This window comes from Lutra lutra, chromosome 11 (assembly GCF_902655055.1).
Source record: "Lutra lutra chromosome 11, mLutLut1.2, whole genome shotgun sequence".
Taxonomy (NCBI): Eukaryota; Metazoa; Chordata; class Mammalia; order Carnivora; family Mustelidae; genus Lutra; species Lutra lutra.
The window spans coordinates 66,881,606-66,898,882 of NC_062288.1; the positions used below are offsets into that span (position 1 = coordinate 66,881,606).

Here is a 17,277-nt window from a genome sequence, read left to right on the forward strand (position 1 = left end):
GATGGGTCTTATTTTTTTTTATCTACTTTGTCACCCTATGTCTGACTGGAGCATTTAGTCTACTTACATTCAAAATAATTATTGATAGAATGTATTTATTGCTGTTTTGTTACCTTGTTTCTATAGATTTTTCTTGGATCCTTTCTTGCTCTCTTTCATGCTTTGTTGGCTTTCTTTAATGGTATACTTGGATTCCATTCTCTATTTTTTGGATATCTATTACTGGGTTTTTTTTTTTGTTTTTTTTTTTTTTTGTGGGTACCCTTGGGTTTGTGTATAAGATTTTCTGCATATAGCAGTCTCTCTGAAGTTAATGGTCACTAAGTTTAAAACCATTCTTTACTCCTCTTCTCTCCCCCACCAGTACATTTTAGGTATATGGTGTCATATTTTACATCGTTTTATTTTATGGATCCCTTGACTGATTTTCTTTTAAAGAAATACTTTTTACAGCTTCTGTGTTTTTTACTTTTTCATACTTTAATATATGGTCTTCCTTTCAAAAACTCAAAAACTCCCCTTTAATATGTCTTGTAGGGCTGGTTTAGTGGTCATGAATTCCTTTAGTTTTTGCTTGTCTGAGAAACCCTTTATCTTTCTATTCTGAATGATAGCCTTGCTAGATAGAGTATTCTTAGCTACAGATTTTTTCCCTTTCTGCACTTTGAATATATCATGTCACTCCCCTCAGGCCTGTAAAGTTGCTGCTGAAAAATTAGCAGATAGTCTTATCAGGGCTCTTTTGTATATAACTATCTTCTCTTACTGCTTTAAAATTTTTTTTTCTTTAGCACTACTTTTTGCCATTTTAATTACTATGTGTTTTGGTGTGGACCTCCTTGGGTTGAATTTTTAGAGAAATCTCTTGACTCTGGATCTGGATATTTGTTTCCTTCCCCAGATTTGGGAGGTTTTCAGATATTTTTTCAAATAAAGTTTCTGCCCCCCCCTTCTTCTGATATCCTATCAGGCAATTATTACATTTGATGGAGTCACTGAGTTCCCTAAAATATTCTCAGTTTGCATTTTCTTTCCTCTCCTTTGCTCAGCTTGGTTCCTTTCCATAACTCTCTCTCCCAGGCATTAATTCATTCCTCTGCTTCATCTAGCATCTTATTTATTCCATCAAGTATTTTTAATTTCACTTAACTGTGCTCTTGATCTGATAGGTTCTTTTTTATGTGTTAACGGTCTCACTGATTTCCTCAACTCTTTTCTCCAGAGTGTTTTCATGATCATTAAGTTATCTACCAGCCATGTTATTTATATGTCTTTTGCTTTGATCTCTTGCTGTGATTTGGTTCTATTCTTCCATTTGGGAGATATTTCTTGGTCTCCCCATTTTGTTTGACTTTCTATGCATTAGAAAAGTCAGCTACTTCTCTTGCTTTTAATGATAGTAGCCTTATGAAGGAGAGGTCCTATAGTGCCTTGCAGTGTAATGTCCTGTTCCCCAGGGCCTGGTGCTTGAGGGAGGGTCTCTTATGTGTGTTGCATGTCCTTTGCTATTGAGTCTTGGCCTCTTTTTCCTTCTTCCAGTTGTCTGCAGGGGCTGTCTTTGCCTATTGTAGGCAGTGTTTGGTCACCAACGGTGTGTGGGGGGGTGAATTTTAATGAGGTGATGTGCTTATAAAATGAGACCTGGTCCTACCACCACCAGGACAGAGGTTCCACAAGACACACAGGTCTGGAGATGTGGTGTTGGCAGAGTTTGTGTAGGTCTTCTGGGGGACCTACAGTGCAGGAACTCAGGCAAGCTAGACTAGGAAGGGCAGATCTGCTAGAGCAAGGGTTATGGGGCTTGGTGTAAGCAAATTAGCTAACGAGAGGCAGCACTGTACTGGTTCCTGCAGATGCCCACTGTTTGGGGCGGGTGCGAGTTATGGAGAGGTGGGGAGTGGTTGGAGAAGGGAAATGGCACCTGTTAGTTCCTCTGTCCCTGGAGGAGTCTCTCCGTGATCTGTCCAGCCATGCTTTGAGATGAGGAAACCACTCTCCCTTTGGTCTGCCCCCAGCATGTTTCAAACTGCTGATTCTATGCTGTATCTGCATGAGCTATTTGTTGAGCTAAGGGCAGGGACTCAGCTTCCTGATTCCCTCAAGGATCTCCCAGAACTGAGCCCGAAGATTTTTTTTTAATTCCTGGCTTTAAGTCATTGGTTTTCAGAACTCCTGAAATTCGGTCCCTTTAACTTACTTTTTTTCTTTTTTTTTACTATGTTATGTTAGTCACCATACAGTACATCATTAGTTTTTGATGTAGCGTTCCATGATTGTTTCCGTGTAACACCCAGTGCTCATTGCAATACGTGCCTGCCTTAATACCCATCACCGGGTTAACCCATTCCCCCAGCCCCCTCCCCTCTGAAACCCAGAATTCATAGTGTCTCATGGTTTGTCTCCCCCTCTGCTTTCCCCACCTTCATTTTCCCCTTCCTTCTCCTAATGTCCTCCATGCTATTCCTTGTGTTCCACATATACATGAAACCATATGATAACTGTCTTTCTCTGCTTGACTTATTTAGCATAATCCCCTCTAGTTCCATCCACGCTGATGCAAATGGTAGGTATTCATCCTTTCTGATGACGGAGTAATATTTCATTGTATATACGGACCACATCTTTATCCACTTACCTGTTGAAAGACATCTCAGAATGGCAAAAATTAACAAGGCAGAAAACAACAAATGTTGGAGGATGCAGAGAAAGGGGAACCCTCTTACACTGTTAGTGGGAATGCAAGTTGGTACAGCCACTTTGGAAAACAGTATGGAGATTCCTCAGAAAGTTAAAAATAGAGCAACCCTATGATCCAGCAATTGAACTACTGGGTATTTACTCCAAAGACATAGATGTCGTGAAAAAAAGGGGCACATCAAACCCCCACATTCATAGGAGCAATGTCCACAAAAGCCAAACTGTGGAAAGCAAATATTATGGAGATTCATCCTTCCCATTCGTGGGCTCCCCAGTGTGAGTCTGTTACCACCCTTCTCTATGCCACTAGCTCCCTCCCCACAGTGGAGGGTCATTGTCTGTTTTGCTCCCAGACTGCACTGTTGCCCTTCCTACCTTCACTGATGTGGCCCCTTCCTAGCACTTAGTAGTGGAGTTTGTTCTGCCAATCTTTGGGCCATTTTCTGGTAAGAATTTCATTTCATTTTATTCTGATGCAAATGCTATCTATGAGCTTGCTGCTTTTAAGATTTTTTTATTTTTGGTAGTTTTTTTTTTTTTAAAGATTTTATTTATTTATTTGACAGAGAGAGATCACAAGTAGATGGAGAGGAAGGCAGAGAGAGAGAGAGAGAGAGAGGGAAGCAGGCTTCTTGCTGAGCAGAGAGCCCGATGTGGGACTCGATCCCAGGACCCTGAGATCATGACCTGAGCCGAAGGCAGCGGCTTAACCCACTGAGCCACCCAGGCGCCCCTATTTTTGGTAGTTTTTTAATAATGTTTCTTGGAGAAGTTTTCGGAGATTTTTTGGTAACCTAGGAGTTTCATGAACATGGATATCCAAATTTCTCCTAGGATTTGGGAAGTTTTTAGCCTTCTTTTTTTAAAATAAGCTTTCTTTTCCCTTCTCCCTCTCTCCTCTGCAAGTCCAATAATTTGCAAATTATTTCCTTTGATTGTATCCTATAGATCACATAGACTTTCATCACTTTCATTTTTTCTTTGTTCTCCCATGACTGGATAATTTCAAAATTCCCATCCTCTCATATTTTTTTGCTTGATCCTTTGGTGTTGGTGCTATTATATTTTTCATTTCATTCATTGTATTCTTCTATTCCAGAGTATGCTTTTGTTCTTTTTATGATATCTCTTTATTAAGCTGCTCATTTTTTCATGTATTGTTTTCTTGACTTCATTGAATTGTCTGTGTATTCTTATACCTCATCGAGCTTCCTTAAAACAGATACTTTGAATTCCTTATCAGGTAAACAGATCTCCATGTCTTTGGGTTTGGTTACTAGATTATCATAATCTTTTAGTGGTGTCATGTTTCCTTGATTTCTCATGTTCCTTAGAGTTTTGAATTGTCTTTGTATTTAAAGTAAATTAAGATGAAATTATCCCTCTCTCCTTTTCCCTTCACCCATGAGAGTATAAGCTGAACTAATTAGGAGAAAGGTGGAGTGTGGTAAATTTAGTATTTCCTTATAAACAAGGATATTAGAAGACAAACATAATCAATAATTACCACCCAATAAAAACACAGAAATACCACAAAAAAATATAATTAAGTTTTCAAAGAACAGAAGTTTGCATGCATACATAGTCTCATATTTCATTTGAGAACCTCAGCGCTCTTTCTACTACAGCTAAACATAAAATGCCCAGATATATACAAAACATACAAATTTTAAACATTTTTACAAAGTGAAAATATAAAGAAATCAAGACTGGACTTATGTCTACAATTTACTCTGAATCCCATCCGATGTGAAAACCTAAGAGTTTATCAGACTTTATATTTGATACAACTATATGTTAGAATTACAGTGGACAAAATTAAAATCCTAATCCTCAATAGCCTATACTAAAAACTATTAAAATTAATGCAACCTTCAACTATTCTAAGTACTGTTGATATAATTTTCAATTTATTAAAACTTCAATTTTAAGGGAACAAAACTGACCTTAATGCTATTTCAGGAAAGAGAATAAACATTAGCTAAATCTTTAATCCCAACTTTTAAAGCTTCGAGCTCTTTAGGTATTCTGCTAATCTGGAACTATTTTTGGTTCATTGCTAACTTTTAAAATATCTTAAGACAACCAATGTGATTGAAGGTCTGTTTTTTGTTTGTTTGTCTGGATAGCACTGTTTTGTTTTTTTTTTTTTTTTTTTTGTCTTTATACCAAAGCAATAAGGCAAGAAAGTATTTCTTTTTCCAAATCAGATAGAGAATATCCATTTTTAAAATTCAGGGACTAGCATCATTGTAAATAATCCTACCAACAGGATATTAAGGCTTCTGTGATTTTCCTTTACATTTAAACCATAACATAAGAGTAACAGTGTTATTGCCTACAAATGTTGAATTTGTAAGCATGTGGGCTTAAATCACAGGACATAAATATTGTCATTTCTGTCTATATTCCAATTCCAGTTAACAAAACACCATTTTCACAATCATCTTGGATAAGTTTGAAAAATGCTACACCAAAGCTGAAACTGGATGACTCTGCTACAAGGAAATATGCTTGAGGGGTCAAGAGTGTTTTCCAGTACCTGGTTAGTGTTGGCACAATGTGCCCAAAGCCTGCACAGAGATCTAGAGGCCACACTCCAGCCATCAGGACACGTGTGTGCGTGCCTTTAATGGTCCAAAGGGCCTGGCCTGCTACTTACCAAAGGTGAGATGTGTGGCTTTCAAGAATTACCAGGTGCCAGTTAGAATACATCCTGTTTGCAGCAACATTCTTCGAGGCAAGCCCTTCTAGATATGTGAATGAGAAAAAATCACATAACCTAGCCTGCAGAAGAGTTCCTATAATCTTTTCCTAGCATGAATGTGGACCAGGCTTTGCAGTAGGCATCTACCAGTGTTAGCACCATATTTAAACCTGAACTGAGGTAAAGATGAACTCTGATAGCTTTGGGTAAAAATCACAGTAGCAATTTTGAATGGGTGTTTACAGCAGTGCTCTTCCTGAACATTAAAATAAGTTGTTTGAAGAATCATTGGATCCCAAGTATATATATCCAAGATATATCAAAATCGGTAAGTTAATAAAGAGCTAGGTGTGTAAGCTTTTAACAGAGAAAATGCAGCAAAACAGAATTCTGATTTTTGAAAGCAAACTAGGTTATTGTTGGGTTGATGAAGTCAAAGATTTTGACAAAATATACTGAGCCAACATGACCGGGCCAGTTTATCAAACAGCAATGTTTAGGAATTCCACTCTCCAGCGCATGGTGAAGTTTATGGTAGACACTACCTAGTCAATATCCAGTGCCTACAGGAACTATATTAGTTAATTTGTGTCTTGCTAGTCGCTCCATTTAATAAAAAGGTAAGTAGCTTCTCTCTTCCCCAACTATTTTAATCTATGTAGACAAACCTCTCTTGGAACTTTTACTTATTTTGTATGAAGGAATAGGAAGGGAAAGACCCTAAAACTTAAAATCTTGAAGGGACATAATATGTTTTAGCAAATAAAGTTTAGTTAAGAAATAATTGAAAATGAGGTAATTCTCTAATTTAGTTCCTATAAACTGATAAGGTGAAACAATGTGGAAAATAAAGAACTAATGAATACTTTTCAAACTACTTTCCCCCTCTCTTTAACATTACTTAACATCTAAGAGAAATAAAAAATCTTAAATACAGCTACATTTGGGGAGCATAATAAAACTAATTTTTCAAAGGAGAATTACCATTATTTATAAAATAAAATATAATCTTGGGAGTCTGAATTCCAGTGTTCTATCTCTATAGTCAGGGCTAGTCTTGGTGCTCAGGCAGAAGCACCAAGGAGCAATGCTCACTGCCAGACAGCCTATCACTCAATTTGACCAAGATTCTTCAAAAAAAAAACAAAAAACAAAAAAAACCAAAAAACTCACCAGTAGTATTTTCACTGGACTCTGTTGAGATTCAGATAAAAATAGGAGGAACTTTCCCCTGCAGCCTATAGAAACATGTTAAGGAAACAGTTTAAGGTTTGTACTTAACTTTTAAAAATTCAGCTGAATACTACAGATCATTCTACAGAAAAGTCATGTAAACAGTCATTGTTTTTATAAATATGCTGGTGCTAACTGCACCTAATTGGTTAATAGATTAGCTACATCTGTAAGAATGCTGATTAATATATAAGATCTTTCAGTTCCCTGTCGGTCAGTTCATTCACTTCCATAATTTTCTCTAAATGTTCCATGTATCGGCCATGGTCCTGCAGGAAATGAGGGACCCTCATGTTTTCAATAACTGCCAATCCTTTCAAGCGATCCACATCTTCATATGAGACCTGAAAAGAGGAAGACGGGTTCATTTTTAAATATAGGAAACATCTTCCCTAAGTCTTAAGAGAAGCTTTATGGGGACTCTCCCTCAAATTACTTTAATACCTGCAAAATAACAAAAATCAGTGGCTTCCATTCCTTTACCATATTAAATAAGAATGTATTGAGGCACCTCGGTGGCTCAGTAGGTTAGGTGTTTAACTTCTTGATTTCAGCTCAGGTTGTGATCTCAGGATTGTGAGATCAAGCCCCACATTGGGCTCACATACTAGGCATGGAGCCAGCTTGAGATTCTCTCTCTCCTCCCCCACATCTGCATCCCTACTTAAAAAAATATATATATATTTATCTGCCTGCTAATACCATGACCATATAAAAAAACAAGTCAATATTTAACACTCTATCTTGGACCTATACCCAGTTTGTTTAGAAATTACACCACTAAACTTAATACAGGTATGTGAGAGACTCTAAAACCTAAACAAATGTCTGGACTAAATCTAAATGAAAGAACCCAGGAAAATTGTGTTTTACGTTAGATTCTCTTTGTGAGAAAGTATGCTATAAAAATGTTTTAATTACCTATATAAGAAGCCAGTCTTTCATAAATATTTACATTGAGTTTATGGATGAAACTCTAAGTTCTATAAATTAACATTGCAACTTTAAATTCCAAAACATGGCTGGCTTTAAAAAATGCTGTCTTCTGACCAACACCGTAACCTGATTCAGTAGAAAGGCTTTAAATAAAGAAATCATGTTCATTTATATTTTCATAAATTTTAATTTTTTTTAAGATTTATCTACTAGAGAACACACACAAGCAGGAGGAGGGGCAGAGGGAGAAGAAGACTCCCCACCTAGCAGGGAGCCAACATGGGGCTCAATCCCAGGACGCCAGGACAATGACCTGAGCCAAAGGCAGACACTTAACAACTGAGCCACCCAGGTACCCCTTAAGTTTTAATTTTTAAGTTATTGAAATTATTTTATTATTTATACCACTAAGTGTAATGAAAATAGATGTGTTGTTGATACTGGTGTGGTTTAGTAATTTTTTCTTCCTTCCTTGACTGAGGAGACCTATCCATAAATATGTCGAAGAGATAACAGCCTAGGTTTCCTTTTAGGTTTTTGGTGTTTAATCCATGTTTAGTTTATTTTTGTGTATTATGTAAGTGGGTGGTCCAGTTTCATTCTTTAGCATGTAGCTGTCCAGTTTTCCCCAGCACCATTTATTGAGGAAGTGTTCTTCACTGTATTTTCTGCTTCTGTCAGAGATTAAATGATCTAGGCTGTCCTATTCCACTGATGTATGTATCCATTTTTGTATCAATTCCATACTGTTTCAATTACTATAGCTCTGAAGTATATCTTGAAATCTGGGATTTTATACTGCTAGCTTAGTTCTTGTTTATTAAGATGGCTTTGCTATTTGACATTATTTGTGGTTCCATACGAATTTTAGGATTATTTATTCTAGTTCTGTGAAAAATGCTCCTGGTATTTGGATTGGGATTACACTGAATCTGTAGATTGCTTTGAGTAGTATGGACATAATTAATTCTTCCAATCCAAGAGCATAGTGTATCTTCCTACTTGTTAGTGTCATTTTCAATTTCCTTCATTAATGTCTTCTAGTTTTCAGAATATAGGTCTTTCATCTCCTTGGTTAATTTATTTCTAGGTATTTTATGCTTTTAGTATAGTAAGTGGAATTGTTTTAATTTCTCTTTCTGCTTTGTTATTATTGTATAGAAATGCAATAGATTTCTGTATATTTTGTATCCTGTAACTTTACTGAATTCATTTATTCTAACAGTCTTTTGGTGGAGTTCTTAGGGTTTTTTTTTTTTTTTTTAATATATAGTATCAGGTCATCTGTAAATACTGATGGTTTTACTTCTTACTAATGTGGATGCCTTTTATTTCTTTTTCCTGTCTGGCTGCTGCAGCTTCTAGGACTTCTAGGACTATGTTGAATAAAAATGGTAAGAATGGACATCTTTGTCTTATTCCTGATCTTAGGGTTTTTGAAAAGCTTTCAGTTTTTTCATTGCTGGCTGTTGGGTTTTAATTTATGGCCTTTATTATGTTGAGGTATGTTCCCTCTAAGCCTACTTTGTCAAGGGTTTTTATCATGAATGGATGTTGCATTCTGTCATTTTTTCTTCATCTATTGAAATGATATGGTTTTTATTCTCTTATTGATGTGATATATCATGACTGATTTGCAAATACTGAACCACCCTTGCATCCTAGGAATAAACCCCACCTACTCATGGTCAGTGATCCTTTTAGCGTATTATTGAATTCAGTTTGGGTATTATTTTGTTTAGGATTTCTGCATCTATTTCATCAGAAATACTAACCTGTGTTTTTTTTTTTTTTTTTTTTTTGGTAGAGATTTTGTCTGGTTTTACTATCAGGCTAATGTTGGCCTTGCAGAATGAATTTGGGAATTTTCCTTCTTCTATTTTTTTGGAAGAGTTTGAGAATTATATTTACTCTTCTTCAATTGTTTGGTAGAATTCATCCATGAAGCCATATGGTTCTAGCCTATTGGGCGTTTTGTTTTTTGGGAATTTATTTATTACTGATTCAGTTTCATTACTAGTAAGCAGTCTATTCAAATTCTCTACTTCTGGGGCGCCTGGGTGGCTCAGTGGGTTAAAGCCTCTGCCTTCGGCTCAGGTCATGATCCCAGGGTCCTGGGATTGAGCCCCGCATCGGGCTCTCTGCTCAGTAGGGAGCCTGCTTCCTCCTCTCTTTCTACTGCCTTTCTGCCTACTTGGGATCTCCGTCTGTCAAATAAAATCTTTAAAACATTTTAAAAAAATTCTTTACTTCTTCCTGATTCCATTTTAGAGGACTGCATGTTTCTACTTTCTATTTCTGTAGTACCAGTTATTTCCCCACTTTCACTTCCAGTTTGAGTCCTTTCTTGAGTCTGGCGGCTAAAGGTTTATCAATTGTTTTTCTTTAGAAAAACCAGATCCTGCTTTCACTGATCTTTTCTATCTTTTAGTCTCTAGTTCATTAATTTCCACTCAAATTTTACTGCTTTGTTCTTTTCTAGCTCCTCTAGGTTAGGTTGTTTGAGATTTTGTCCCTTGATGTTGGCCTGTATCACTATAGACATCCTTCTTAGAACTTCTTTTGCTGTGTCCCAGAAGTTTTGGACCATTTTGATTTGTATACCCACTGTTTAGTAGCAGTAATTCTTCAACCATCCTGAGTTGTTTTTTTTTTTTTTAATATTTTATTTATTTATTTGACAGAGAGAGAGATCACAAGAAGGCAGGGACACAGGCAGAGAGAGGAGGAATCAGGCTCTCCGCAGAGCAGAGAGCCTGATGCGGGGCTTGATCCCAGGACTCTGGGATCATGACCTGAGCCGAAGGCAGAGGCTTTAACCCACTGAACCACCCAGGCGCTCCATCCTGAGTTTATTATAGGAAAGAATGAGTAAACATAATAGATATAATACTGCAGTTGGTAAACACAATTTTCATTTGAAGAAAAGGGAGACACACATATGGAATGGGAAGAAAGATGTAAAAAACTTGCAGTGTGTGATGTGAATTAGCACACCCTATGATTTAAAATAAATACATGATTTGCTCACTGGAAAGACACAGAAGCATCAACATTCCAGAAGTAATAAGCACACCTAGTACTTGTTTTCTAAATACCATTTTCACTAAAAGGAATCCAGCCTTCCATGGAGAAATATCTTGTCTGAGATTTGGATAAGATGGACCCAGAATATTTTACTTTGCCAGAAAACAGGGTGGCATGTTTTTAAAAACATAGGAGCAGCCACTGGAAGGGATGAATAAAAAAGCACTTAAGTCCATAATAATACTGTTAAAAGGGGGAGTGAAATGTAACAATTTGAAGATCTCTATTTTGCGACACTAGTGTAGTTAACTGATATGGGCAAAGATCATCAATGGATGTTAAAACCATTCCTTGAAAGGTTGTTAAAAAACAGTACATTCTTAGGTATTACCCCACAGATTACTTAATATAAAAAAGAAAGGTACCTTTTATGAGGGAGAGATCTGGCAGTAACTAACAATAACCACTGGAATCTGAATCTTATTTAATCCTTAAACCAAGCCTAAGGAAATGATGACCTGGTGTGTTCTAGACTACATGCCACTGGTCTCACTCACCTTGCCCAGGGCAGTCAGTAGATGAAAGTCAATGGTCTCTCTGTACCGGAGAATTTGCAGGATCCCATCCAAGTATACCTGGTCTTTACTAAAGCAGCCTAGAGGAAGACAAGAGCTTTTATTTTCTAATATTTAAAAAAAATTACTAAGTAATTGCTACTAACACATTCCCTTTACTGTAGGCATCAGTTCTAAATAAAAATGGTAAATTAGAATTAACTTTCATAATATAAAATGCAAGGTCTTAGGTAGGACCAGGATAATGTGCAGACTGGTAGCTTCCCTTTATGAATTTCTTTTCCCCAGATTCCCATTCCCCATAGTTAAAACAGCATTTTTTCTAATTATAAAGAAACATTGATCATTTAAAATATAGCACTCTTCATAACCTGAACTCCCATGTGCAAGGAGGCACTTGGGGCAGCAGGGAGGATGGCTATAGCTCAGTAAGTCTCACGGGGGCAATGTGGAGATGGGAGTTCAGAAACTCATAGTTTTTAAAAATACCACCCCTCACCCCATTAAAAACAGATATTGATACTCTTCCTCCATATGAAAACAAGAATTAGAACGAGATTTAAAAATAGAAGAAAATAGGGGCGGCTGGGTGGCTCGGTGGGTTAATCTTCTGCTTTCGGCTCAGGTCATGATCTCGGGGTCCTGGAATTGAGTACCGCATTGGGCTGCTTGGCGAGGAGCCTGTTTCCCCCTCTCTCTCTGCCTACTTGTGCTCTCTGTCAAATAAATAAATAAAATCTTTTAAAAAAAAGATAGAAGAAAATAGAAGAAATATGAATAGAAGAAAATATGAAGACACAAAAAGGAATAGCTCATGAAATCTGAACTAGTTGAAGTGTTCCACTTACAAAGAAAACTTTTCTCCCATCATGACATAAATTGTGTAAATTTTATAAAATTCTGCTTTATTAAATGGACTAAAATTGTATTAAGAAATTAATTTTTTTCAGTATGCTAATAGCATGGGAATTATGGAAAAAAGGTGGAACATTTTTTCAACTAGGTTCAGATCTCATGAGTTGTTTGCTCCTACTTTTCAGGAGGAATAAAACTGTCCTTATCAGTAAAGACTTACAGGTAGAGAACATACATGGTATTTGGAATTGGCTTTAAAATACTATAGGAAAATAGGAACTTAGAAGAATAGATGATCCACAGCTAGGAAATGTTGATAATTACTAAGATGAAGTGATGTTTAATGAGGGTATATCCTATTACTTTTCTTTTGAAATCTGAAATTTTTCAAATTTCAAATTTTTAGTATTAAACAGTTTTCTTTAAAAAAAAGTTATGTGAGACAACCTGGGTGACTCAGATCATGATCTCAGGTTTGTAGGACAGAGCCCCTCGTTGGGCTTCATGATCAGCAGGGAGTCTGCTGGAAAGTCTTTCTCTCTCTCTCCCCTTCCAGTTTTCTCACTTGTACCCCCCCCCCCCAAATAAATCTGTGAAGAAAAAACTAGACTAACATGATAGGCAATATGAAAGCTCTGTGCCTCAGGGTACAGAGCACTAAAATACAGACAAGTTGATCTGAAAAGGAGATGGGAAATGACAGACACACTTTTGATCTGAAACTGAGCCTAGAGTGGCTTTGCATACATGAAAGGCAGGGGACAGATGTCTTCCTCCTCTCTGCTTCTTTTCTTGCATGGTCCTGGCTCTCAGGTACCACCACTTTCATACAACCACATCACAGGCAATTCTTAATGCAGACTGGGCTGATAACATAACCATCACAGACTGGGGTTATTTCCAAGCTTCATTTGAGTTTTACATACTTTTAGAAGAAAAGAATGTAAAGTCCAAATGACTTTTAAATGAACATTTTCTAATTTTTGCCCTTTTCTCAAAAGCATTTTTTGCCTTATCATCTACTATTTTATTAAAAAATAAAAACAAACAAACAAAAAATTACCAAAACCTCTGTGGGCAATCTGAAGTCTTAAAGCTGACAAAATTTACACTTTCTATTATAGTAGGAAACTCATCTGAACAAGAAATGTTTGGAAATCTCAATATGCTTCTGAATCTCAATATGCAGCACTGTGCCTGTATCTCCTTGCCTCTATTTTCTTTAGAAAAATAAAATAATAAAAGTGCTAGACATCTCCAGTGAAACTGACAAGCAAGGATCACAGACAGATGCTTAAACCATGAGATGAAAGGCTGTTGGGAAATAGGACTGTATCTATCACCTCAAAGATTACTTATTAAAAAGGGAAAAAAGGAAATGTATTTTTAGAAAAGAAAGAGCTCGCAATCCCCACCTGAAACAAGGATCAAAGTCATTATCTGTAATGGTGAGACAACTGGTCATGAGGTGGCTCCTGCTGTGTGATCTAGTATCATTTATGCAGTATTTTTGCCAAACACCCTTACCAGAATTTAATCATGAGGTAACAATCAATCACATCTAGATTGTGGCCATTCTATAAGAACAGCCTGGATTTTAAATAGAACTCAGTACCATGAAAAAAAGATGGGGAACACTGCTCTGTATTAAAAGAAGCTGAAGAGACACAACCACCAATAATAATGCCTGGGCCCGGACTGGATCTAAATTTGAAAACAAAACAAAACAAAACAAAACAAAAAAACCCAGCTGTCAGGAATATTTTTTGAAATATTTGGGGAAATCCAAATATTACGTATTAGTTAAGATTGTTGAATTTAGGGGCGCCTGGGTGGCTCAGTGGGTTAAAGCCTCTGCCTTCGGCTCAGGTCATGATCCCAGGGTCCTGGGATCGAGCCCCACATCGGGCTCTCTGCTCAGCGGGGAGCCTGCTTCCTCCTCTCTCTCTGCCTGCTTCTCTGCCTACTTCTCTGCCTACTTGTGATCTCTGTCTGTCAAAAAAAAAAAAAAAAAAAAAAAGATTGTTGAATTTATGCTCACTTTCTTAAGTGTGATAATGATATTGTATTAGAAGAATGTCTGTATTCTTAGGAGATGCATGCTCAGGGGTTCAGGAATAAAAGAGCAAGTGTACAGTGTACTTTTAAAAAGTCACAGAACATTATTAAGTAAGTGAAAGACAACCCACAGAATAGAGAAAATATTTGTAAATCATAAGAGCTTTGTAACTAGAATATACAAAGAACACCTACAACTCAATAATAAAAAGACAAATTACCCAATTAAAAATGGACAAGGGGTCTATTTAGACCCCTTCTCTACAGAAAATATGCAATGAATGCACATGAAAAGATGCTCAACATGATTAGTCATCAGGGAAACCCAAATCAAAACCCCAATGACAAAGGACTCACCGGGAAGATGGTTGAGAAAGGATCCTAAGCTCACCTTGTCCCAGGTAGACCTAGTTATGAATACCCATGTCAGTGTAAATACCCAACAGAAAACAACCAACAGACTGGCAGAACAGACTCTCCACAGCTAAATGTAGAGAAGAGGTCACACTGAAAAGGGTGGGTAGGGCAGAGATGTGGTCAGAAACCAAACTGACCCAGAGGACTATCCTCAGGAGAGGACACCGTTTAAGGATGGGGAAGGGTGAGAGGAACATTGCAAGCAAAGAGAAAGGAGAGGAGCAGACCCTATAACACCTACCCCAAACATAAGGGACCCACACTGCAGAAACAAATCCCTATAACGTTTGGCTTTGAAAGCCAGAGGGACTTAACTTCATGAGTTCTTATAGTTAGTGGGGCTTAATACGAAGAACTTTAAAAATCACCAAGCTTAGATTTGGGGGAGCCAGGGAGCAAGAGGAAATTGAATCCTTGCCCTTAAAGAGACAGCATAACAAACAGCCCCACTGAGATACAGCATAGCAGCAACATTAGGTAGGGTATATGAGAAGGAGATTTATGTTTACTAATCTCAGAATATGTGCTGGAGGAGCAGGGATCTTCAGGAGACTCCTCTAAGAAGAAAAGAGCTGACAGGTGCCATTCCTCTCCCTGCCCCAGCCTAGATACATAGACACGTGCAAGAACAAGCATACTCTCCGCCTAGCTTGTCAACAGCATACCCTGCTCTCTCAGCCCACCCTTGCAGGAGTTCTTCAAAGCAGCTGCAGGTCTCCTCACACAGCAGACCCTTCACACAGATTCCAAACAGCACCCCCTACCCCTCCAATCTCCTGTGGATCCACCCCCTCCAACCTGGCCTCCACAGGAGTTTTCCCAGACAGCTGTAGGTCCCCTCCAGCAGACCACTGGGGATCTCGCTGGCCCCACATGCCTGGCCCCAAATACACAGCACTATAGAAGCTCTTCTTCATAAGTCCACTCTTCTAAAGAGCAGGAGACAGATGCAGCTGAATTTCCTAACACAGATAGAGTCAGAAAAAACTGGGAAGACAGAGGATATGTCCCAAATAAAAGAACCAGACAAACTTAGAGCCAGAGAGCTCAACAAAACTGTTTATGCCATATGCTTGACAGAGAATTTAATGGTCAAAGAGAACATTAGACAGTGGTGATAGCTGCACAACTCCATGAATATTCTAAAAACCACTGAGCTATATATTTTAATGGGCAAACTGTAGGTAAAATGAAGTAGAGCTGTTTTTAAAATGAGAGCAAGAAAAAGCAGAAGTAGCAAAATGTTAATAATTGGTGAATCTAGAGGATGGGTAATATGAGTGTTAATTCTATCATTTCCATATTTGTATAGGTTTGAAATTTTTCAAAATGATAACTGAATAAAGAATGCTAACAAAATATGGTTTGGGAAAACTAGCATTGACCTCAAGTAACAAAGGTTTAATTTTTCACTAGTGAGTGATTTCTCTGGTGGATAAGGATGTAATCAAAATCAACAGACAACTAACCATAAGGCAAACATACAATCAAGGGACACCCACCTGGTTGAGAAGTGTCAGTCCATCCCCTCTTGGCTCGTACACAATAATCCCATCTTGTATTGGGGTCCTTGACAAACTTTCCAATATCTTTGAAGAGTTCGCAGAAAGACATTTGGCTGGCTCGATAAACAGTGTAGTAGAGGAGGGCCGCCCTCCATAAAAAGGGGTCTTTTCTAAAAAGGACGCTGTGAATACTTGCCAGTCCTTCCTCTGTGGGATTGTTTGGCTTTAGCTCATGTTTTTTACGGCCAGTCCAACTGTTCCATGGCTGCTGAAGGTTGTTAATACCTCGAAAATAATGTGTGCCTATGGAGAAGAAAAGACATGTGAAAAACGGGAAGTGACATTTTAATTCTTTTCCGAAAAAGATTCTACCAACATTTCTAAAACCAAATTGATGTGTACCTATGAATCAAAACAAAGTGGAAAATGACCTGACCCTAAAGCTTTTTGAAGGAGGTACTCTTGCCTTCAGAAGGACTGCATGTATCATTCAAAGAAGTGTGAGTTTTGTACAATTTATTTTCTTAAAGGGAAGAATCAGAGACTTGATATCTGAAAGGAATCCAGCATTCAGTTCCATTTCCCTTGGTTTCAGAAACACAGGCGAACTGAAATCCAGGAGTTAATCCAAGCTCAATACAGCTACATGGTACTGAAGAAATCTAATCTGAACTGAGACATTAATATCATAGTTCAAATGAAAACTAACAATTTCATTACCTTTTGCCAAATACTGCTAAGAAAAAACCCATTATAAAAAGGTTTCTTTGCAGCTGATTTCTGGTATTATAAGTGAACAAATGAAGGGCTACCCCTACCTATTTCATGCCTCAGCATTCCCTCCAGCCAGTGCTCACGTGCTGTGGAAACATTAATGGTCAGTGTTGGGCACCCATTTACCACTGTCATTGAAGCTCGGGAAAGCAGATCTTCAGTGAGATGAACTACAATCTAAGAAGAGGACAAAAATACATTTATATAAAACAAAATGTAGAGGCTGGGGAGGGGAAGCTTTCACAGGAAACAAGAGACCCATAAACCAGTACATTTTTATTTCGCTTGTGCCAATTTGAATCTCCCGATACCAAGAAGATAATAATTACTTCTGACCTTTCCACTTCTAAGCATGGGCAACTCAAGAGCCTCTCCTGGACTGAAGAAAAGTAGAGGGCTGTGCTGAGGAAGCAGTGCCCTGTTGTGCTCTCAAATATAGCCCTCCCACCCCCGCCCCAGTTAAAATGATGCAAAGGATGGTACACAAGCCAGA

At 37.7% G+C, this 17,277-nt stretch overlaps 1 protein-coding gene across 4 annotated transcripts in view; it reads right to left on the bottom strand.

The window, feature by feature from the left end:
* Window positions 1-4,199: 4,199 nt before the first annotated feature.
* MATCAP2 (microtubule associated tyrosine carboxypeptidase 2) overlaps window positions 4,200-17,277 on the bottom strand; it is a 71,417-nt gene continuing 58,339 nt past the window's right edge. For all 4 annotated transcript variants that reach the window (XM_047695457.1, XM_047695456.1, XM_047695455.1 and 1 more), the window contains 4 exons: window positions 16,829-16,961; window positions 16,008-16,313; window positions 11,158-11,255; window positions 4,200-6,981 (listed from right to left, as the gene is read on the bottom strand). In XM_047695457.1, the coding sequence (XP_047551413.1) occupies window positions 6,820-6,981; window positions 11,158-11,255; window positions 16,008-16,313; window positions 16,829-16,961 (699 nt within the window). In that variant the 3' untranslated portion in view covers window positions 4,200-6,819. The remainder of the gene's footprint in view (window positions 6,982-11,157; window positions 11,256-16,007; window positions 16,314-16,828; window positions 16,962-17,277) is intronic.